Below are 22,434 nucleotides of genomic sequence, written 5' to 3' on the forward strand. Positions count from 1 at the left end.
GCTCAAATTTTTTGTTCATATATGTCTTCTGCTTCACAACGTTCGGGTCCCATCACAATTCCTGTTCTTGCCCTGATCTCTTCTACCAAATTCCTTCAGCAGTTGCACCAAAGTCCTCAAGACTTTGCTCTGACTGGGAAAAGGGTCCCTTTCTCACTGTGGCTTTGAAGTGAATTTAATTTCTCCAGCATTATACTGAGTTTAAAAGTGCTTATGCAGAGTGTGCCTTTGGGGGGAAGGTAAATGGTGGAATAAGGTCTGAATCAGACCTTCTCAATACCCAGTTTGCTCATGTTGTGCCTTTGGGGGAATTCATGAGAAGCTCTTCCCAGGTGGAGGTGTTTTCCTTGAGCCTTGCAAATCTTTCAGCCCAGCCTTGCTGAGAGCTGTTCCTGTGCAGTGTTGCTGGTACTGAATGACAGAGCTGCTGCACCTATCCATGAGGAAGCCAGGCTTTGCTTTCAGGCATCAGTGATTTATAGCCCATTTCATTTATTTTTCTAAAGCTGTGGCCTCTGTCTCAGCAAATCCAGCACCCTTGGGGCTGCTGAGGTTGGCTGCTCTCACGTGAAGTGCAGCACAGTTTTCTCTTTGGCCACAGACTGCCAGACATAGGCTATTTTTAAGCAAATGAGACTTGCCTGTGGCTACAGTAAGCTTTCCCGAAGAAGAGGGTTTTGGAATAGCTGTTCTCAAAGGGATTTCAGGAGCTAAATGGTTCCTCAAGTGCTTAGGCAAGTCAGTGTATTTGCCAGCACTCTTCCAATAAACAAGCTTGGCTGTATTACAAAACACTTCTGTTTTTCAGAGGAACTGTGGTCTTGGCTGTTGTAGTATGTCTCTGCACTTCCCTTGTACCCTGTGATTTGTGGAAGCTCTCCAGGAATGTTTGTGGTTGGTCACCTTGTCTTCCCAGACTGATGGCTCTTTGCCTTTCCTTGCAGAGATTAAAACTGCTGAACTCTCCATAGCACTGGAGGCCAGACCTCTAGGTCCAGTGGGATATGAATTTTTGTTTGAGGAAATCTTATGTGAAATGTGACTCTTGAATCTCTTTTGAGGTCTTTGTTGTTTCTTGGGACTCCACTGAGATATAAATTTGTGAAACCACCATGTTTTGTTCTTGGAGTGTTTTTCTGTGAATGAATTGCTACTGGAAGTCTCTCAGGAACATCTGTCTCTGTTACTATTTTTAATATTATTATTAGTAGTAGTATCTTCTGGAAGTGAGCTTTATGGAAGGTATCTTGAAGTAAGCATCAGCTTCTAAATGATGCCGAGAGGACAGGAAATTATCTGGAGTTTTTTCCTGGGGGTAATCCTTCCATTCTTGCTGCAGGCTGTGAAGCTGACGAGCTCCCGGACCCAGCTGCCCTACGAGTACTACTCACTGCCCTTCTGCCAGCCCAGCAAGATCACATACAAGGCTGAGAACCTCGGTGTGTACCTGTCAGACAGTGTGGGGGTGTTTACAGAGATAAAGAATTGCAAGTGTCCCTTCTGCTGAGCTGAGAGAACCTGCTTCCTCTGATTCACTGTGTGCTGGCTGTCTGCAAACAGCAGTGTCCATGTGTTGGACACAGGAAGTGCCTGTCCTGATGGAGAGTGTGTAACCTGCTTCATAAGCACGGCTTGATACTTCCAACAAAGCAGCTATACTGACTTGCAATCTTATCCTTGCACCTGGGCTAGCAAAGGAGGCTTGCTGTGGTCCCTGCAGCTGCAGTGCCTGGCAGCAGGATCAGCAGCACGAAGCCTGGCAGTCTCCAACCCTGCCTGTGTTTTCCTGTTTTCCAGGTGAGGTTCTTCGTGGGGACCGAATTGTAAATACACCTTTCCAGGTTTCCATGAATGTGGAGAAGAAGTGTGAAGTTCTGTGCAACTTTCCCAACAAGCCAGTGACTCTGACAGTGGAGCAGAGCAAGCTCATCGCCGAGCGCATCAGGGAGGATTACTATGTCCACCTGTGAGTCACTCAAGTGTGGGTTTGTGTCAGGGGGATTTGGTGCTGTGGACAGATTTGATCTGAAATCTGTGTTTTCAGCATTGCTGACAACCTTCCTGTGGCAACACGGCTGGAGTTTTATTCCAATCGTGAGGAAGAGGAGAAGAAGAAGGAGAAGGATGTGCAGTTCGAGCATGGATATAGGCTTGGGTTTATGGACGGTAACAAGGTAGAGAACTGAGGTGCTGTGGGAGGGTGCCTGGAGGAGACTGGGGTGTCTGTTAGAGCTTTGCCAGAGAGTATCACAATTGGGAATGAAATTATTAATAGTGGAAATATGAGAGAGGGGTCCCTTGTGGGCAGAAGAGGGTGGGTGGGAAGGTGGGAAAGCCAGAAGTCCTTGCTTTTATTCACTGTGTGACTTTGGACGGGCTCATGCAGTGGCTTCCCCTCAGCAGAACAAAGGCACTGTGCCTCCAAGACTGGCTGATCTCTGGTGTTGGAGTCTTTAATTTTCCCTCACTGAAGCTGTTTTCTGCAGTTGTTGGTTCTCAGCTTTGCCTCTTCCTCCTGTAGGGTGCTGATGTTTTATTTTATGTCACTGTTTCAGTTCTACCTGCACAACCACCTCTCCTTCATCCTTTACTACCACAGAGAGGATGTGGAAGAGAGCCAGGAGCACACCTACAGGGTGGTGCGCTTTGAGGTGATTCCCCAAAGCATTAAACTGGAAGGTAAGAGATCCTTGAGGAGGGGAGCAAGGGGGAAGAATCTCTTGTATGGACAAAAGGCAGATGCCAGTGATGTGCCAATTATTGCTTCACAGGGCACAGAAATGAGTCTAAATTACAAGAATAATAAACCACTTTGTTATTAAGGAAGTACCAACAATAGAGACATATCCATGAACTGCAATCCATGGAAAATCAATTCCTGTAAAAAGATCCGAGTTTGAGGTTTTGGGGTTGGATTTTTTTGCACTGTGTCATCTGTTGTGAGGCATGTCTGGCATTCTAGCTCTTGCTGTGGCACAGATCTCCCAACTGGGACACTCTGTGCTGGTTCAGGGACACACAGGATGTTTGGAACTGTTCTGGGGGATTGAAATTTTAAAATAATGGTCAGGGGAAAACACTCTTACCTCAGTGAGCCCAATGGAAAAGGGTGTCTAGAAGGGCAGTTGGTCATGGTGTGGGTCAGCCCACGCAGCTCCCCTCTGGCAGGGCAGGCACTGCTATAGAGGTCTTGTTTCTCACTATATCATGTGGAATAGAGGATTTGGTCATGGTCTAGATCCTTGGCTTCAGAACCTCTGGCTTTTATCCTTCCAGTTAAGGAGAGCCCTGTGCATAGCTTTCCTGAAAGCTTTTTAATGGTGCTCCACTGCTGGTCAGGAGAGTAGTTTTGCAAACTGCAGAGCAGGTGAGCAAGGAGCGAGTGCTTCCCCACCTGGAATTACTGCAACCCTGTGCCCTCAGAGTGATGCTCAGTGGGAGAGGTGGTGCCTGAGGGAAGGGCTCACTGTGCTCTGCTTTCCCCTACAGACTTGAAGGCTGATGAGAAGAGCATGTGCACCCTGCCTGAAGCCACAGGCTCTGCCCCTCAGGAAATAGATCCTACTAAAGAGAACCAGTTGCTCTTCACCTACTCTGTGCACTGGGAGGTGAGGCAGTACTGAGGAGCTGGCTGGCAGTGATACTCCAAGTGTCTGTTACTGGAGTTGTGGAAGGCATTGGGAATGTGCTGGTGTGAGAACTCTCCTGTTCTTTCAGGAAAGTGACATTAAGTGGGCTTCCCGCTGGGACACGTACCTGACCATGAGTGACGTGCAGATCCACTGGTTTTCTATCATTAACTCGGTTGTGGTCGTCTTTTTCCTTTCAGGTGAGTGGATGTGTGGGGAGAGGAAGGCTTTGCCATCATCTGCAGGGAATTTTCTTTAAGCCTTAGCTGCAGGTGGCTTGAGGAGGATGTGGGTATCAGAACCTGGTCAGAAGGAGCAGGAAACCAATTTAAAGCCTCCCAGTTCAAATAGTGTCCTGTGGGGTCAGTGAGTTACCAGCATTTCTCATACTGGGGTCATTGAGGGAGTAAAAAAAACCCATAAGAAAGCCACAGTGCCCCATTTCTGCTGGAATACTGCCTTCCCTGCTCCTTGGGGTTTTGTTTCTGTCTCTGCTGATGACTCAAGACCTCCTCTCCCAGCCAGAACATAGTGTTGGTGGGAGCCATGTAGTTGCACAGTATGAGAGGAGCACATCCATGTGGGAGCCTCTGAGCTGAACTCTGTGCTTGTTTTCAGGGATTCTCAGCATGATCATCATCCGGACTCTGCGGAAGGACATTGCCAACTACAACAAAGAAGATGACATTGTATGTGTTTGTTCCTTGGGCTGGGATTAGAGGGAGGGAAGCACAGGCCAGGGGGGATCCAGTGTGCAGACTTGGCTCTATTGTCTCTTCCCTTGCCCCGGTTTTCCTTTGAGCCCTGGCCGTGGGACGGGCAGTTGTGTTGTGCTGTCACACACCTTTTTCTGCCTGAACAGTCACATACCAGTTAGGATGTCTTCAGACCTAAGGAGTGATTGCAGACAGCTCTGTAAATGTGTGCCCTGGCACTGACAATTCAGGTCTCAGCTGTTTTTAGCCCAAGAGGAAAAAAGTTTCTTGGCTAAAGTGGTAAAATTCAGTAGGAAAACTGGATCCAGGAAAGTTAACCTCTTAGGCTGCCTGTGGTAGGACCTTAATTTCCACTAGTATATCACATCTAAATAACCTCCTTTTTCTGTTGTTGCTATAGGAAGATACCATGGAAGAATCTGGTTGGAAACTTGTGCATGGAGATGTCTTCAGGCCTCCACAGTACCCTATGATCCTCAGCTCTCTCCTGGGTTCTGGAATTCAGCTCTTCTGTATGATCCTGATTGTCATCTGTAAGTGGCACATGTTGCATGGGGTGACTGTAACACGAATGATGCTCGAGGATGTTTGACTTCACCCTGTGCTCACCTTAGCTGGAGTGAGGCCCATGAAGCTGCTTCCTGTTGCCATCAGCCTGGGCTCAGCACTGCAGAGCTGCTGGATGACATTGCCCAGCTGAAGGCAGCTTTGTGTGATTTTATTTCCTTTGCCAAGCTGTGAGCCCTGGCTGATAGTGGGCTGGGAGACTTTGGCACAGGTGTGCCTTGCCTGCTGAGCTGCACCTGCTCCCATCCCTGGGGAAGCTGATGCTGAAGCATGGTCTGTAGCTGAGTTCAAAGCTGTGCCTTCCCCTCTGGCTGGAGGCTGTGGATACGTTATGCTGTAGGGAAATCAGGCCTGTGCAGGGATTGCAGGCAGCTGTGGGCTACAGATGGGACAGACCCCTGTCCTCGAGCTGCTGCAGCACTTGTCCCTCAGAGCTGCTGTTCCTTGTCCTGTTTCCCTCTGCAGTTGTTGCTATGCTGGGGATGCTGTCGCCTTCGAGCCGGGGCGCACTGATGACAACTGCCTGCTTCCTCTTCATGTTCATGGGGTAGGTGCCTCCACAGCTTCCCCCTGTGCTGTCCTGCTTCCCCCAGCAACAGCAGCTCATTTTCGTTGACTTGGCTTGTTTCTGTCCAGGGTTTTTGGTGGATTCTTTGCTGGCCGCTTATACCGGACTCTGAAAGGCCATCGATGGAAGAAGGGAGCCTTTTGTGTGAGTCTTGGATGTTCTGGGCTGTTTATCCAGGTTTGCTGATGGCAAAATCTGTGGCTAAGCTCCACACGTTTGTGGTAGCTGGACACAGTCTGGCTGTGCTGCACATCTGCTGTGGGTTGAGTCCTTGTAGCTGTATGGAAAAGGCACCACCAGAGCACGTAGTAGAGCAAAGAGGATTGTCCACGATCCTCCCCACAGCCCAGCTCTGTGTCCTTGTCCTGTAACAAAAGGGACACTTCTCCACATGTGCCTTGTTTCAGGGATGGACTCATTCCATAGGAACATCTGGCTGATGAATCAGGTGCTTTCTCTTATGCTGTGGTTCCTCTTGCAGACAGCAACACTGTACCCGGGCGTTGTCTTTGGCATCTGCTTTGTCCTCAACTGCTTCATCTGGGGGAAACACTCCTCTGGTGCGGTAGGTGCCACCCTCAGCCTGGGGCCTGCTGGGTGGGAGAGGGCCACTGGGCTGATAGGGACCCACTTGGCTTCCCAGACCTTTCCAAGTGGGTGACTGGAGGGTTGGCTTGGCCAATGACATCAGTCCCCAGGGCAGGAGCGCTGTCAGCCTCACTTCTGTGGCTCTTGGTGTGATTCCAGGTGCCTTTCCCTACCATGGTGGCCTTGCTCTGCATGTGGTTTGGGATCTCCTTGCCCTTGGTCTACCTGGGTTACTACTTTGGATTTCGCAAGCAGCCGTATGACAATCCTGTACGGACAAATCAGATTCCCAGGCAGATCCCGGAGCAGAGGTGGTATATGAACAAATTTGTGGGGTGAGTGATGAGTGTCTGGGAAATACGGTGAGTTAAGCCCCCTCTCCTTGGTCCCCTTGGGTTGCTGAGTGTCACCTGCTGCTCCCTGGACATGGAAGGATGGCAGATCGGGTTCCTTGAGACCACAGTGATAATTTGGATGTGGTATGAAGGGTACTTGTACCGTGGTACGTGCTCAACAGTGGGAGCAGCTGTGCCATTGCCTGTGAAATTGAGTAATCTGGAAATGTAGAGCCTTTGCTTGGAGTGTTCTGTGTGGTTACAAGGAATTTTTAATGTCCAGACAGTTATATTGTGCTGCTTATGGTTTTTGTTTCTCCTCTGCAGGATCCTCATGGCTGGTATTCTGCCTTTCGGAGCCATGTTCATTGAACTGTTCTTCATTTTCAGTGTAAGCATTTAACCCACTTTCCTCCTCAGTGGGATTCTTTTCATGCCAAAGCTTCTGAAAGGGAGGATGCTTTCACTGGTGCAGTCTCCTATTCCTGTGTTCTCTGAAGGGGAGCTGGTTTCTTCCAGGCCATTCAGTAGTTTCCAGGGAGAGCTATAGGATTCTCCTGGTGGTTTTGTGGTAAAGACAAAATTTACTGTAACATTACATCAGGGAGGGGTCCTGGTCTTGAGACAGTCACTGTCCTGCTGCTACAGTTTTTCACCTTGTGTGGATGGGGAAGAATTGGCTGTTCCATTGCTTGGGAGATGCAGGGGAATGAACAAGCTATCCAGATGTGTCTTTGTGCACCTTTTTGCAACCTGAATCCTCTGAAGTGACATTGTGAAATGCATTAGATCTGTGGTTCCATCTAGGTGAGGTTGAGGGGCCTCCTCATTTTCCCCTGGCTGGCTGGCAGAAGTTAGTCCATGTTCAGTGACTGATCACAGTAACATGGAAATAAATTCCTGCTGTGTGTTTATTTCAGGCAATCTGGGAGAACCAGTTCTATTACCTTTTTGGCTTCCTCTTCCTGGTATTTATAATTCTGGTGGTATCCTGCTCCCAGATCAGCATTGTCATGGTGTATTTCCAGCTCTGTGCTGAGGTGAGATTTCCATGTTTGTAATTTGGGTAGCAGGGGGTGCTTGCTCCTGGAAAACCACAGATCACATTATTGCTGCTGCTCAGCAAAGATTAGTGTGGCCCAGCTTCACAGATGTGATTGTCCACAATGTCAGGGAATTAAAGCTCCTTGGTTATCTGTTAAGCTGGGAACTGTGGTTTCATACCAGGAATTTTGCTGGGCACAGGGTGTTTTGAGCTGTTCCCAAACTGTTCCATTCCATCCACATACAAAACAAAATGCAGAACCAAAGGTGAGCCGTGTCCTTGGGCAGCAGGTGCTTTGAGCCTGACTGTCAGCATCACATCTCTTGGTTTGAAAACACGTTTGTGACAGAAGTTGTTCCCCAGTCCCAAATTGTGAATTTCCTTTGAAGGAGGATGGGTGGTATTCTCCCTGTCCTGGAATGGTCACAGCTTCCCTGAGGCAGAGCTTGGGGAGAAGAAAGTCAGGGGGATAATGAGGCTCTTTATCCTGTCAGGATTACCGCTGGTGGTGGAGGACCTTCCTGGTGTCTGGAGGATCTGCCTTCTACGTGCTGATCTATGCTGTCTTCTACTTTGTGAACAAGGTATTCCTCCTTGGTGAAAGTGCCGTGTTTTTGGGGGTGACTGTGGGATTTGGGAAGGGAAATTGTGGGCCTGCTAAGTTGCAGTCTGCCCATGCCAGCCCAAGGCAGTGCTCACAGCCCTTCCAGACAAGAGAGGAGGGTGTAGGTGCTCCAGGACTCGCACAGAGCAGCATTCCCAGCATTCCCTGACCCCACCTCAAAGGGGATCTCCCTTCAGCTGGACAAAAACCAAAGTTTTCCTCCCTTTGCCAAAGCTCTCCTTGCAGAGGGCACTAGTTGATTTGTCATCTGTGTGCGTTATTTCACTGACTTTTTTCATCCTCTTCTGTTTCAGCTGGATATTGTTGAGTTCATTCCCTCCTTACTGTACTTTGGCTACACTGCCCTCATGGTCCTGTCCTTCTGGCTCCTGACGGGCACCATTGGCTTCTACGCAGCCTACATGTTCGTGAGGAAGATCTATGCTGCCGTGAAAATCGACTGAAGCTGGAATCCCCCCAGCAGGAATCAGACACCTCTGAACATGTGTCCTCCCGGGAGGGACAGGGACATCTTCTCCCAGCTCTTTTTAAGGAAACAAAAATCCAGTGGGAGAGTCACAAGAGAAATAATTAACTCCTCGATTTGGAATGTAACTTTGGCACATTGTACATGGATTCTGGGCTACTTCTGCGGGGAAAAGGGGTCTGTAGATACCTTACATTTTAACTTTATTATCCTGTTCCATATTTGAGGGAGTTTTTTAGCAGAGAAATATCCCTCTGTATAAGTAAACACCCTTTTTGCTAATCCATCCTTTTTTTTATGTTGATGATGAGCGGATTTGAGACAGCAGTGGAAACACTTGTGAAAACGTTTTCTTCCAGCCCCTGGGGTGCTCTAGGATTCAGGGAGACTCTTCAGACAAATATCAGAATGGGTTTTTCTCCTGCCTTCGTGTCTGCACGGAAGAGGGAGCTTGACTATGGCAGAATACCTGGAGCCCAAAGGCTCACCCAGCGGGAGTCCGGCGCGCTCCGATCACCGAAGTCCCGGCTTCGGCTTGTTTACAATTTGCTGGAGGTGCCATTCGGAGCCTGGGAAGTGCAATTTCACCCTGAGAGAGCTTGAGCAACCTTCAGCATCGCTTCTCCCTCCCTCCAGCCTCGGACAGCACAGGCTGCTGTGGGAGGGTGGGACTGCCTCTCCTGCAGAAGGCAGGACAAAAGGTGCTGGTGGAAGTGACGTGGTTGTGCTGGAATACAGGACTGGAAGGATGCGTGAGGTAACTACCAGAGTTTGTTCTGTCAATAGTTCTGCTCTGGATGAGTGAGGAATCAGGGCAGGCTCCTTCCTGGGAATGCCACTGGGATCCTGAAGAGCCTGCAGGAGGTGGCTGTGGTGCCGTGGTGTTAGTGCCAAGTGATCTGAGGCAGTGTTGGGCCTGAGCTGCCCCAGGGTGGTGCAGGCCATGCTGAAGGGGCTGGCACAGGCAGGTGGCCCCATGAGCTGTCCCATGGCTGGGAGCAGGGCTCTCTCACTGGCCCTATGCTCTGACTGCCCTTACTGCTCTCTGCTCCTCCTCTGAAATTCTCTACCTCCAGGGAACAGGAAAAGTGTACACCCCATAGCTGTATTTTGTTCTTCTCCACAAAAACCAGTCCACGCTCTCCCGGATAGCTGATATGGGCTCTTCTTTTCCCATGGCTTGATGCCTGAATCAGCCAATGGGAAGCTCTTTTTAAAAGAGGTTAAAGTTGGGTTGTGGGTTTTTTTTTTTTTTTGGTCACTTCAGTGATGTTTATCAGTAAAAAGGTTCCACGTTGCAGTGAAGGCTCCCTTCATCCCCAGACTCACTGGATTCAGCCAGGACTACAGGGAAGAGGTTTTTTTAGTGAGATCTATGAAAATTTTTCTTCTTGGAGTAAGATCTTCCAATGACCAGCTGCCACAGGTCACATCATTCCAACCCAAAATTGTCCAAAGCCCTCCTTGATCTCAGGGAGGGTTTTGGGGCCTTTTTAAACCCCAATTGCCATAAGTTTCCACCAGGTCCATGCAAGGGCCTGTGTCCCTTCCCATTGGCCCTGCCTGTCATGCCAAAGTCTAATCAACCAGGAATCATGGATGGAAAAAAGGAGGAGGGGATGTGTGAGCCAGCTGTGCTGTGGAATCCTGTGTCAGTTCTGATTTGAGGTCCCTCTCTGAGATTTTTGTCGATTTTTTTTTTTTTTTTTCTGTTCTGCCCCTGCCGCAGTGGAGAGGCTCAGCCAGCATTGATTTCTCTCCCTTCCCTGAAGTGTTTTCTCTGTATTCTTTGTAATTTTTAATTAATGTATGTATTCTTTGTGTCCTATTGTAAATAAATCTGCCATTGTCCTGTCATCCTGCTCTCTTGGGTTCTCCTAAGCCATTTCTGGAGAATTTCTTTTTGTAACACTTGGCCTGTTGAACACCCATGTGGTCTGTGATGTGTGGCTTCAGCCAGAAGCAGAGCTTGGAATACTCTGGCTTTCTTTGTAATATTTTTCTCCTAGTAAACTAAGTTTCTTCCAGTGTGGCATGCCCTGAATGCTGCCATATATTGTAATTGTGCCACCAGTTGAGGCATTTGGATCTGCTGCTGCTGTGCTGCTGGGTAAGATCACTTGAGCGGCTCATGGCTGGTGTGAGACATGTTTTTTGACATGTGGCACTGATGGGCAGAGCAGCAGAACTGTTGGGTGGCAGTGCTGGGCAGTGCTTTAGAGCAGGACAGGGGAGAGGACAGCTCAGAAGGGAGTTTGAGGAGTGCTGCTGCAGGAGCTGAGCCCTCAGCGTTGGCTTCCAGCTCCATTGGCTTCCCAGAGGTTCTGTGTTTCTGCTGAGGGGTGTGTGATAGGAGATCAGTGAGCCTCTGCTGGAGTGCTGGCTGAGGGAGGCAAAGTGAATTCCCTTTTCCTGAGATGGTTTGCCCAGCAGAGCAATGGGTGTGATTCCCCCAGGTGAGAGTCCAGTGTCGGGGGCTGCTGAGTGCCTGTGGGTGAGACCAGAGCTGGCAAATATGTGAATCAAAACTCAGAAATCATCAGAATAATCCCTTCTCCCTTTAAAAAAGCAAAGGAAGCTTCAGCTCCAGCATCAGAACAATCCATACTGAACTTATTTTTGTCAGATGAGTGTATTCATGTTCTGTCGCAGTCCTCAGCGCCAGGGGAAAGCTGCTGAGGAAAGGGCACGTTTAATGGTGGCTGAATTAGGAATGAAAACTAGAACTGAAAACTAGATCATTCTTAGACAAGCACCTAACACTGATCATGGCTGTCAGCTTTTAATCCATGTTCTGAAGGAGAATCCCAGGAGGGCCCTGTGTGCTTTGCCCTGTTTCATCTTCAAATGCTGTTGGTGCCTGCAGCCAGTTGTAGCTTAAGCTGAGGTTTGGTCCCTGCATGCTGGGGTTAGTGGGAGGGGGAATGGGCTGAACTTGTCTGAAATGCTGCCACATGGGCTGGAAATTTTAGTGAAACCAAGCAACCAGAACTTTCTGTCTAACAAACATGATTCTCCTTGACAGGGGATAATGGTGTCTGCTGTGGCTGCCTCCCCAGTGGGGTGCTGGGTTTTTTTCTTGTGGGTCTAATTCTTTGCTTGGCAGAAATTTAAGAACTTCTGTGGCTTCATGTAGGGAACTGTGTCTTTGACCTGCCTTATGATTTTATCCTGTCTCAATCCAACCAAAACCCAAACTCCCCTCCATGAAGGCACCTGGGGTAGATCCAAGTGCTTTTAATAAACAACTTCATTATAAAAGATGCTTTCAATTTGAACTTCATTTTGCAAGAGCTAATTTTAGTGATGAACCATACATTTCCTAATGGCAATTAATTACAATTTTAAAACCTTGTTTACAGCCCCAAAACACTCCTTTAAAAGAGGTTATTCATTCTGTGTAAAAGTGCTAGAAAGTTTGTTTTTAGAAAACCAGCTGAGCTGTAACAATGGGAAGTTTCTGGCTCTGGCAGCTGTAGCTGCAGGGAGGGAGGTCAGGCACGGGGCCTGTCCAGAACCAGCACAAGAAGGGACAGTGTGAAGGGAGGGACACTGTGGCTTTCCCATCCCCTGCCATGGCTGATCCCAAACCCTTCCCCTTCCAATGAGATGTGTATGGGCTCCTGTGGGAGATGGCAGAGCTTGTGCTGGGAGAGGGTTCTTGGCATCACTTGTGGCTGCAAAGGCCACTTGGTAGCTTTTCTTCCAGCAGCAGTTTTGGAGCTTGGCTGCTCCCAGGGGTTCCACAGGTTATTCTTTGTCCTTCTTGTAGCTACCCCGGGTCTCAAGAGTACATCAGCTGACAGCTCTGTTCTTCAATATCCTCATTCAAGGAAAACTGATTCAAATGTTACAAAACAGTCTTTCTAAAAATTGCTCCTAAATATCAGAACTCACTAAAGTGGGAAAGCTCCACAAGGTATCAAGGCTGAGGCACTCAGTAGGGTGAGGAGATCTGAAACTCCAGAGAGGCTTCTAGCAGTTCTGGGATGTGCTGCAGCATGCAGGCTTCTGCACCCTGCCATGGCACCCTGAAGTGGCTTCTGAGGGCTCTGAGCAAAGCTCATGTGTTACCTTCTTGCAGACACTGACTACAGAAGGGCTGCAGGCAGCTCCATGCCTGTTCACCTGGACACTCAGCCAGCCTGGCCTGTCCTAGGTGTTGGAGGCTGCCCCTGTCCTGCAGCCCTGGAGCTGTCCCCAGTCCACTGCATTCCATGCTAGGGCTGGTTATCCCCTTGCACAGTAGCTCAAAACAAAGACACAAAAGTGAGGGATAGTTGGTTTGTAACAAGACACTTCAATGTCGGGGATTCTTCCCCCAGCTGAAGAGCTGACCTATTTATAGTAATAAAAAAACTAATTCCAAATTCCCTGGTTATCTTTTGCAATGCTTTTAACTTGCCTTGTCAGTGTGATCTGATACAGAGAAGCTCCCTGTGTGTCATGCATGCTCTATTTCCACGCTGGTATTTAGGCACTGGTGGAAAGGACCACACAGACCTGGCTTCAACCACAAGCACAGAGTGAGGAAGCTGCTTCAGCCTCCTCCTGCAGCCCACCTGTGCACATGGCAATAAAATGCACTTTGAACAGGAAAGCCAAGCTCATCTCCTGGTGTGGGTTTGTGGGAAGCAGAATGTGATCTCTTTTCTGGTCTTATTTCTGAGCACCAGTTGTTTTTGCTCAACCTGTTTGCATGCCAGTGTGATTAGTGGTGTGTGGCCTGTGGGAAGAGGTAGAGCTGGCTCCAGGTAGGGATTGCAGAGTGTACCCCAGGAGAAAATCCTTACCTGCAGCCACAGGAATAGCTGAAATGTGTAGGATTCTTAGGGGATCCCAGTTATTCAGTAGAAGGAAGCAAGTCCATCACTGGGAATGGCCAGAGGTGAGCCTAATGTGAGTGTGCATGGATTGTGCAGCAGGGACAACAGAACCTGAGAGGTGGTGGGGCATAGGAATAGTGGTCCTGCAAGGCAGCTGGATCAGTGGTAATGGCATCTCCCTGGCACCTTCCAGCTGCTTTCCAAGACAGGCTCAGTATGGCTGGGCATGTTATGGTAAACAGGCATGGAAAGGGTGAGAGGTGCCAGAGCTGGAGATTGGGGTGAAAAAAATCTGGGTGTCCCAGATCCAGCAGACCAGGCTAAACCAAACCACCTTCTCCTGCTGCACTGGGGTCAGCCAGGATGGGATCCACAGCTTCAGGTGGCAGCTCTCATCTCTAGGAACTGGGAAAAATACAAGAAGTAAGTTATGGGAAAGACACAAATTTTGGATGAGGATGGAAACCTGAAGTGGTTCTGTTTGAGCCCTTCATCCACTTCACTGTTCCGTGGCAGAATAGCTCCAGGGCTTGGGCAGGCAATTAACTCAAAATAGGCACCGGAGGGAGAATTCAGTCAGCCTGACTAACTGGGATTAGAGGATAAGCAAGAAGGTAGGATGATGGGAAGCACATCTTTGAAGATTTATTTGTGGAATTTTAATTGCAGGCAGCAGAAAATGCCTCTGTGGGGTTGTTCTGTCCAGAGAGCAAAGGTGGTGCAATGGTAGAGAAAGGAAAAGGGGATTTTTTTCAGTGAACTGCAGGAAATCTTCCCAGCAGCTGCTGTTCACCTGTCAGCAAGGAAGGAATTAAAGAACAAAGAGCTGAGCTCAACAAAAGTACTGAAATCATCAATCTACCAGAGGTGAAAAAAGGATTCCAGTTGAAGTGACACAATTTTTCAACACTGAGGCTAAAGAGCAGCAATGTTGTGAGACAGAGAAAGGGGTCTGTCACAACATGGTGTGTGGGTATTGTGTCATGTGAAATTCAGTGGAAGCAAATGCAAGATAACACGTTGTTCCTTCCTACAAGTGGATTTTGAGTGAGCTTTAATCCCAAGGGGAAAAAAGATCTTCAGCCTTTCACATGGTTCTGGCAATCTGAGCCTGGAAGGATGGGCAAGAGTTAACCCTCTGCTGCCAGGGAGTGGCTTGGCTATTTGTTAGTTCTTATTTCTAGGGGGCATGAGGTCCTTGGCTTTCTGAGAATCCAGGGTCTCATTTATAAGGGCTGGCAAGTTCATGTCCTGTCCTTTTACTAACTGGAGGTCTCTGGCTTTCTGTCTTAGTTGACTGCACTGTTCCTACTGCTTTGGACCCCCCTCCTCCCCCCCAAGCCAGCCAGTTTAAAACATCCTTTTATTCAATTAAATCCTCCTGAACAATTATGTGCTGTACTTGCTGCCCTTGGGCTCTGGTGCAATCTTTGTGGTACAGGTGTGCCAGGAACAGAGGGATCAGAGAGGAATGGTTTCCTGGGCTCTGCCTGCCTGACTCACAGCTGTGTCCTTGACCTGCAGCCCCCAACTCGTGGTCTAAAACAAAAACCAAACCCAAACTCTTTTTGGGATGATTTTTTATGCCACATAACCAGCACAGTGGCTGCCACAAAGCCCTGCACATATACCACAGAACAGACTGCAGGCTGTGCTGCAGCAATCCCCCTCACAGCATGCCAGTTGCCCTGTCCCTTACCTCCAGCTGCATCAGCAGGAGCTTGGCCAAGCTGACTTCCACTGACTTGCCTAAGAGCTTGGTACCTATCTCCCAGTGAACTGGCATTCCCAAGTGCTGTAAGCTTGGACGTTCAAAGTCTTTTCTTATAAACAGGTAAAAGTTGTTCACTGTAATTTGTTCTGTGAATTGCATATTTGCTATTTCAAATGGAATTACTCTTGTTAGTTTTAGACTGATTGGAAAAATACCTTCAGATTACAAGCTGTTGTGGTAGAGGAACTTTGAATCCATTTTCCTGTGCAAAGACCTGGAATCAGCTCCAATGCTGTCTCTGACCACGTTGCCCTTGCTGGGTTAGATTTTCCTTGCATTGACAAAGGTTACTGCAGTTCTGCTTGTTAAAGTAGCTGTGGAAAGCAAATCACACGTGCAAATCATAGCAAAATGAATTCCATTTATTCTTTGACAGACTACTGGTAGGAAAAAGATGCCTGGCTCTAAGTTTAGCTACCACTGCTAAAGGAATTCCAGTGATGACATCTGTTCAGAGTACAATGCAGGCAGGAAGCAAAAAAGCTGAATGTTCTGCAGTGGGAGAAGGCGTGTGATGGCATTGCATAAATCTGATAATCCTCACTGGCAGTGAGTGATCAGTTCTGACCATTTATTTCTCAAAAAATAATAATCCTCTCAACTGAAGACAGGGATAAGGCTTGCATATAATTGATAACAGTGTGAAACTCTTTAATTTGCAAAGAGCAAAGCAATAGAAGACAGGCCTGAGGTATTCAATGCTGGTAAACAGACTGGCTGCAATGCCCTGTTTACCTTTGCTAGGTTAGAGAACAAGAAGGCACTCGTTGGACTTGGAAAGGCAACATTTTCCAGTGGAGAAAAGGAAAAAGTACTGCATTCAACTCGGGGAGATCATTGCCACAGGATATTGCTGAGGTAAATAAATCTTATATTACATTTTGATACAAAAGTCTTATTTGCAGCATTGCTGGCTAACCTAAAACAACCGATCTATGTTCTGGAGAATCAATGGATTGCTAAAAAGTCATTCTGGGAAGAATTACTAAGCTAAATTAAAAATAAAATTCTGGAGTAAAACGGAAGGGGGACAAGCCTGTGACCAAAAGAGGCACAGCTGATGTCACACAGTGGGATCATGGCTCAGCAGGAAGGAATCTGCATCAACTGAGGTGGATGTGCTCTGGGGAGACAAGGGAGGACAGCATCTGGCTTCACCCAAGGAGCTGAGATAACAGAGTAGAGGTAGATTTTGCATTTCCTAGATTTATGGAGAACAATATTGACAGATTTCCTGGTTTATATTGGCCTACAATGGTTCCTCCATGCTGAGGTATGAAGATCTGCCTGTCCTTAGCCATAAACATGCACCAGTGCAGAGTGACCTCCATATGTCCCCATCTGCAGTCTAAGTGCCCAGGAAAACAAGAGCAGGAGACAATGCAGGTGCTAAATGACACCAGCAGCTGGCTGCCACTTCCCAGTATAACCCTCCTGCCCTGGTAGGTAGACAGCCCAGGGAAGAGTTGAAGAGGTAGGGCAGGGAGCAAGGGAAGCAGGACTTTAATTTCAGGAGGCAAGGCTTGAGCAGGAGAAAACAAAAAAGGCCAGTGGAACCAAATCCAAAGTAAAAAGTTGACTGCAGGCCCCAAACCTCAGCATTTTTTAGAACTACTGGTGTTGGGAGAAATGCTTCAAATACACTGACAGTGTGTACACGAAGCTGGGACCAATTTTTCCTTGATTGTTGGATTTTATCACCATTGAGGTTAAAATACACCTTTGAGACTCCTTCCTGGATAAGCCAAAAAGGGTGCTGACCTCAATGAGTGGTTAAAAAACCCCAAACCCCAGAAACCCATACTCTGTTCCTCATCCCAAGGGAAGCTATGGAGCAGGGCCTGCAGCCTGTTCTCAGCCACGCCTGGTACGCCAGTGCTCGACGTCCCCAGCTCCTCACCCAGCTCTCTCACGTGCTTTGGTTTCCAGATCTGTTTGCCTGGGGGAGATATTTAAAAGGGCTCTGTCCATACACCACACACCAAGCTAAGCTGTGAGAGCTGCTCCATCCCCTTCACTCAGGATAGCCAGCGAGAAAAGGCAGGAAGCTGCTGCCTACAGGGGCAGAGGCTGAAGTGGTCCAAAAGCAGTGTATTTCCCCATGGGGGAAGAACATGATAAGTGAAGAGAAATCAGTGCAACCTGACTTCGTTGTGTAAACAGTGTTCTAGCCACACCAGAGGTGAACCCAGTGTATTCTGGTGTCTCCTATTTTTGCAATGGCAGAAACAGATTTGTGTTGTGTAAACAATGTTCACCATAACGAGTTTATCCTAACAGCTCCAAAGAGGTGACGTTGAATTCATTATGTAAACGGGCTTGTTGCTTAACACTGATGTGGAGTAAGCTGTGTTGGGTGATGGGATGAGAGGTAGCAGGGAAGGACAGCCTCTTCCCCATTGGCTTCATACAGAGCGGTATCTTGACTCCTTCTCCATGTGGAGGTGTTGGCTGGTTTGCCAGAATTGCAGTGTGGTAACATGAAATGGAAGCTGGACTCTTCAAAAGTTTAGCCCAGGATGAAAGAGTCTCAACTCCTTCTGAGGGACAGTCCCTTCCCAGAGAGGAATACAGCTCCAGCATTCTCAGGGAAGGTCAGTGCTAAGCGCGGCTCCTGATTCACAGATTAAAAATTACATAAAATATATCCAGTCTATCAGCTGAAATCTTTCTGCTGTACAGGACTGGGACTTGCACGGGTTCCAGTCTACAAGTGCTCCCTCCGAGATCAGAAACCTCCTGTCTGACCCAGCTCTGCCAGAGCTTTCACACCCCCAAGGAAGGAAGAGTTGTGCGTTTTTAAGGCTCTCCACAAAAGGGTGACTGAAAGATCTGTTCTCCAGTGCTATTTCCAGCTTATTGGAAGGCCTGGTGGAACCGTGGCAGCGTGGTTGTGCTCAAGCTGGAAGTGAAGACGGGGGGCAACGAATGAAGGGGCCCAAAGTTCAGCGAGGCCCCGGCTCCGGGAGACTCTTGAGGTTGATGTTGCAAAGTGGTGAGCAGTGGCTGCGCCTCCCCCTGCGAGTAGCCCATGACCAATCCCCCCGATGAGACAGGTGGATTGCAAGGAGGAAGATTTAGGGGAAGGAAGCCAAGAAGATGAGAGAAGTCCATGTTAGCAGCACAGAGAGCCTCTGAGAGGTTAGCAGGGCTCTTGGAAAGCAAAGCCTCATCCAGGGCGGGTGGCTGAGGCGAAGAGGACTGAGGATCACCAGACGAGAGAGACAGACTGCCAGGGAAGTCTGACAAAAAGCTGTCCACCTCTACTTTGGGTAGTTTCTCAGGCAAATATGAGGTAGATCCAAGCTGATACTTTGGAGGAGGTTGCGGTGGGGAGGAGATGGGAGAAGAAGACTCCAGAGGATAGCTCATTCCCATTGGAAGAGAATTAGGAACCAAAGAATGGGGCATCCCTGAGCTTGGCACGGTTTGGAGATGTGTGCTGTACATGCCCACGGGCAGCATGCCAGGGAAGCTCTTACCACCCATCATGTCTCTGGATGCCATACACAGGACAGGACTCAGCTCTTCCTTCACTGCCACAGAGGAGCTGCAGCTGAGCAGACCCAACATGTCCACTGGCTCCGTCTTAATCTTCAGCAGTTCCTGGGAGTGGCTTTTCTTCATGTGCCTGGTCAGGTGGTCCTTCCTCCCAAACCTCTGAGCGCAGTACTGGCACAGGAAGTCCTTCCGCCCCGTGTGCACTACCAGGTGTCTCCGCACGTCCTTGCGGGTGTAGAAGCGCCGGTCGCAGTGGTCACACGGGTGCTTCTTCTCCTTCGCCCCGCCAGAAGCCCGCCTGGAATGAGCCTTGAGGTGCTCCAGCAGGACCTGGGTGCTCTCAAAGGTCTGGAGGCACACCTTGCAGCTGAGGTCGCCGCTGGCAGCCGCGTGCATGGCCAGGTGTCGCCTGAAGCCCAGCTTGGTGTTGTAGTTCTTGCCGCACTCGGGACAGTGCAGGGCCTCCTTGTTGGGATCGTGGGTCTGCAGGTGGTTCCGAAGGTGATCCTTGCGGTGGAACATCTTCTCGCAGTACATGCACTGGTGGGGCTTCTGAGCAGAGTGTGTGGCCATATGCCTTAGGGAGAAAAGTAGGAAAGGTCAGGCAAACGTCCAGCCTCTGAGGGAACACACGCTAGTTCTCCAAAATTTTCCTTGTGTCCTACACTTTAGGCCACGAAAATCCCAGATGGCATTTTACCTCCATTAAACAAGGAGCACAACGCTTCAGGCAAAACCTACAGTCTGTCCCAGCAGCTGTCTCTCCTCACCTCCTGCTCTCTGCTGAGGCTGCCAAAGAAAACCTCCCTAGTTTGTGACACTAGGTGAGAACACTTCATTGGGAGGGTCAGGCTGTGCCCAAATCTGCTGACAGCTACTGTGGTCTCATTTCACCTTGGTATCTCACACCCTCACCCACTGTGGTTCACTTGGTTTCAAGTTCTCAGCCATCACTGTTTAACTATTTTGTGTTGTACTTCACGACATAAATGGGAACTCTACTTCTCCATATTGGAGCAACAGCTGCCATGGAATTACCCCTGTGGTTAGAAGCAGGACTTATGAATGCAAACGCTATTCTTGCTTTTCATTTTGTTTTTTAATCTGTGAACTTCACTTTCTGTTTCTATTTCCTCCTCAGTGAAACATAAAACAGCTTGAGCTCAGGATAGAGCATTAGCTGAAGCTCTCTGGAAGGCACCTAAAGAGATGCCAAGTATGGTAATATCTGGGACTCAACAGCTTTGCAAGGTAAAAGGGCATTTCCCCTCCTCCAGCTTCTCAGAAATTCAAGCAAAGACACACGAGGGAGGGGGTTTCCCCATTCTCCTGGCAGATACCTACCTATAGAGCTTGTACTTGGAGGCAAAGGCCTTGCCACAGTGCAGCTGGGGGCAGTTGTAGGGCCTCTGCTCCGAATGGGAAAGCGTGTGAGTTCTCAGCTTGTCCACGTGAGGGAAGGAGGGCTCCGATAGTTCACACTGGCATTTTCCCTGACTTTCGGTTTCTTCACCTCTTGGTCTGGGGACTAATTTCCAGCCTGTCTCTTCCTCCTCCTGCTTTGCATCTTGAATCCAGTTGGGAACACTGGGAAAAAATGCCGTCATGGCAGGTCTAGTAGAACATGGCCATGTCAAGCAGAACTCGAGCCTGTGGGCGTCTCGCTGTGATGTTGTCCCGGTGCAGTTTTCTGTTGGAGCCCCCTGTGACCAAACTGCTTCAACAGCAGAACTTCTTCATCTGAAATCACAGGAGGCTGCTGTGAGGATACTGCCACCTCCACCCGTGCACACAGTGAACATGTGAAGATGTCTGTTCCCAGTCATGGGGACCTCCAATCAATAAGATTTTTTTGTCTCTTCCCCCTTAACCTGTTACCCGAATAAAATTATGTTAAACTTTTTCTGAATTGCTTTTTTTGCCACTATTAAGAGCCAGTGTTACGTGTTGGATGTATTTTCTCCTGAAATATCATAAAAGGTGTCTATTTGTAGCTCTGAATACCTTACCCTGTGTGTTTTGCAGACAATTTCTCATCCCATTTTTTTATATTCTCACTTGCTCTTGGTCTCTGCCTACATGGAATTCCCTCTCAGAAATTCTCAGACAAACCAAGGTTCTCTTGTATTTTCTTTTCCCATAATTTCTGCTACCAACCTGGTGCACTGGGCAAAACAATCTCCAGAGCAAATCAATCTGAACCCCCAGATGTGGCTGAACAGGGCTGAGGAAGGAAACTCTCAATTATCATCAACATCACACCTTTTTCTGGAAGGCAACGGATGCTGCTCCTCTTCAGGGTGGGATTACTCATTGTATTTTCACTTTTGATTGTGAGGCAGATTCTGCCTCTCTGGATCAGCAAGTTTTCTACTGTAATGAGCAATTTTTAAGTCTTTTTTTTTTCTTTGACAATCTCATATATTAATAATGGAAGCTCAAACTGTTTCCTGTTCAACCAAATACACCTCCTGTAAGCTCTTTTGGCTTTCATGTTGATGAGGTTCTGCATGAATCTCTCTTAGGCTGCTCTTGAGCTGTGTGTTGGTTCTTACAGGGCTCTACTGCCAGCTCGACTGGTAAACGGTCAGCTGAAATAAAACCAACCTCTTTCACCCGATTTGGCTGCCTGAGAAACTCTACTTAAAATAGCATCAAACCCTCACTCCATGATTGCTTCAGAGGAGGAACTTCCTGCTGCACATCAACATGAGTGCGAGCTGTGGGCAGGATGTGCAACTGCGAGGGAACAAACCAACCCCCAAGAAAGTGCTCAAGGAACGTTATGAAGAGCTGAAATAACAATTACTGTCACTGCACCCTCACCCCAAACACCATGGATGGTTCCCTCAGGGTGGAAAACACTGGCAAACAGGATGACTCCAAGAAAATATATCACTGTGAGCTTTGGGAATGCCTGTTAAGAACAAAACTTGGTTTTGCGCAGGCTAAATCTACGTGGTCAGAGCAGAACAATAAAGGACCAGAACTGCTGAGGTGCCACTTTGGGACAAACCAGCGTGATGTGACAGCTGCTCTGAGCCCTCAGGGTGCAGGAGGCCTGTGGCTCAGAGCAATCCGTCTTCCTGGGTGCTAAAAGCATGACGATTTCACCTCTCTATGAAGTATGTCCCAGAAAAGATGAGTGTTCTCTACCTCTTGCTCCAGAGCTGTGCAGGTGTCCCGAGAGTCTCCACCACTTTCACCAGGGAACTGCTCCTTTCCCTCCGAAAAAGCCTGGCCATCTGGGCCAGTTTCAAAGCTACCTGGAAGAAGATAAGAGGTTGAATGTCGATGTTTTTAACAGTCAGGTGCATAAACGATCCCGCTGGAATTTTAGGGAATTCAGAGGTGCTGCTGCAACCGCCTTGCAAACGGCGGAGGTGCCGGGGGGTGGCCGCGAGGGGCAACTCGCTCCTCCCTCCGGCACCTCCGCCGTTTACCTCGAAAGCCAACCGGGAGACCCCCACCCCCGGGAGCGCTCCGTGGATAATGCAGCCCCGGAGGAGCGGGATCACACATCCCACCCCCGCCCCGCAGCCCTGAGGGGAGGGAGGCGGGCCCGGCCTACGCCCCCCCCTCCGCCCCGCATCCTCCTCCTCCTCCTCACACGCCCCCCTGTCCCCTGAGGGGACCCCGCCACCGAGGGGAGGGTACGGCCGTGCCACCGCCCCTCGCTGCGGTGCCGCCCCCCTCCCTCGCCCCCCCGCGCTCACCCCGTTCCCCCGGGCCCCGCCAAGCGCGGCTCCGCTCCCGGCCCCGGCGGCGCCATTGCGCGGGGCCTTGTGGGAGTG

The 22,434-nt window shown here is 49.0% G+C and overlaps 2 protein-coding genes across 6 annotated transcripts in view; one reads left to right on the forward strand and one right to left on the reverse strand.

Annotated features, from left to right (window-relative positions):
• TM9SF4 (transmembrane 9 superfamily member 4) overlaps nt 1-21,212 on the forward strand; it is a 27,064-nt gene extending 5,852 nt beyond the window's left edge. Inside the window, exons 3-19 of one of the 4 annotated variants that reach the window (XR_005952039.1) lie at nt 1,340-1,439; nt 1,798-1,966; nt 2,045-2,174; nt 2,556-2,679; nt 3,490-3,608; nt 3,718-3,829; nt 4,248-4,318; nt 4,746-4,878; nt 5,378-5,459; nt 5,549-5,624; nt 5,962-6,045; nt 6,228-6,403; nt 6,731-6,794; nt 7,324-7,443; nt 7,943-8,032; nt 8,367-9,296; nt 21,198-21,212. Coding sequence is in view for 1 of the 4 variants with exons in the window: in XM_041396187.1 (XP_041252121.1) it covers nt 1,340-1,439; nt 1,798-1,966; nt 2,045-2,174; nt 2,556-2,679; nt 3,490-3,608; nt 3,718-3,829; nt 4,248-4,318; nt 4,746-4,878; nt 5,378-5,459; nt 5,549-5,624; nt 5,962-6,045; nt 6,228-6,403; nt 6,731-6,794; nt 7,324-7,443; nt 7,943-8,032; nt 8,367-8,516 (1,800 nt within the window). In the remaining 3 variants the exon portion in view is untranslated. Of the gene's footprint in view, nt 1-1,339; nt 1,440-1,797; nt 1,967-2,044; nt 2,175-2,555; nt 2,680-3,489; nt 3,609-3,717; nt 3,830-4,247; nt 4,319-4,745; nt 4,879-5,377; nt 5,460-5,548; nt 5,625-5,961; nt 6,046-6,227; nt 6,404-6,730; nt 6,795-7,323; nt 7,444-7,942; nt 8,033-8,366; nt 10,397-15,883; nt 15,990-21,197 lie in introns of those variants that run through there. The other 3 variants (XR_005952038.1, XR_005952040.1, XM_041396187.1) reach the window with 3 other exon arrangements.
• On the reverse strand, nt 17,996-22,426 carry PLAGL2 (PLAG1 like zinc finger 2). 2 transcript variants are annotated; one of them, XM_041396196.1, is made up of 4 exons: nt 22,357-22,426; nt 21,797-21,906; nt 19,985-20,380; nt 17,996-19,217 (listed from the first exon to the last, which is right to left on the reverse strand). In XM_041396196.1, the coding sequence occupies exons 3-4, from the start codon at nt 20,245-20,247 to the stop codon at nt 17,996-17,998; spliced, it is 1,485 nt and encodes a 494-aa protein (XP_041252130.1). In that variant the 5' UTR covers nt 20,248-20,380; nt 21,797-21,906; nt 22,357-22,426. The 2 variants fall into 2 exon arrangements, with proteins under 2 accessions (XP_041252130.1, XP_041252131.1); XM_041396197.1 differs by having other exon boundaries at nt 19,985-20,511.
• Nucleotides 22,427-22,434: the final 8 nt, after the last annotated feature.

This window comes from Onychostruthus taczanowskii, unplaced genomic scaffold (genome assembly GCF_017590055.1).
Source record: "Onychostruthus taczanowskii isolate IOZ18803 unplaced genomic scaffold, ASM1759005v1 scaffold126, whole genome shotgun sequence".
In the NCBI taxonomy this organism is placed as follows: Eukaryota; Metazoa; Chordata; class Aves; order Passeriformes; family Passeridae; genus Onychostruthus; species Onychostruthus taczanowskii.

Bases quoted from the DNA above. Each gene is read 5' to 3' on its own strand.
- PLAGL2 (XM_041396196.1), bottom strand. From the start codon at position 20,247: ATGACGGCATTTTTTCCCAGTGTTCCCAACTGGATTCAAGATGCAAAG. The intron at 19,218-19,984 runs GTAGGTATCTGC...TTTCTCCCTAAG, and splicing joins TCCAAGTACAAGCTCTATAG to GCATATGGCCACACACTCTG.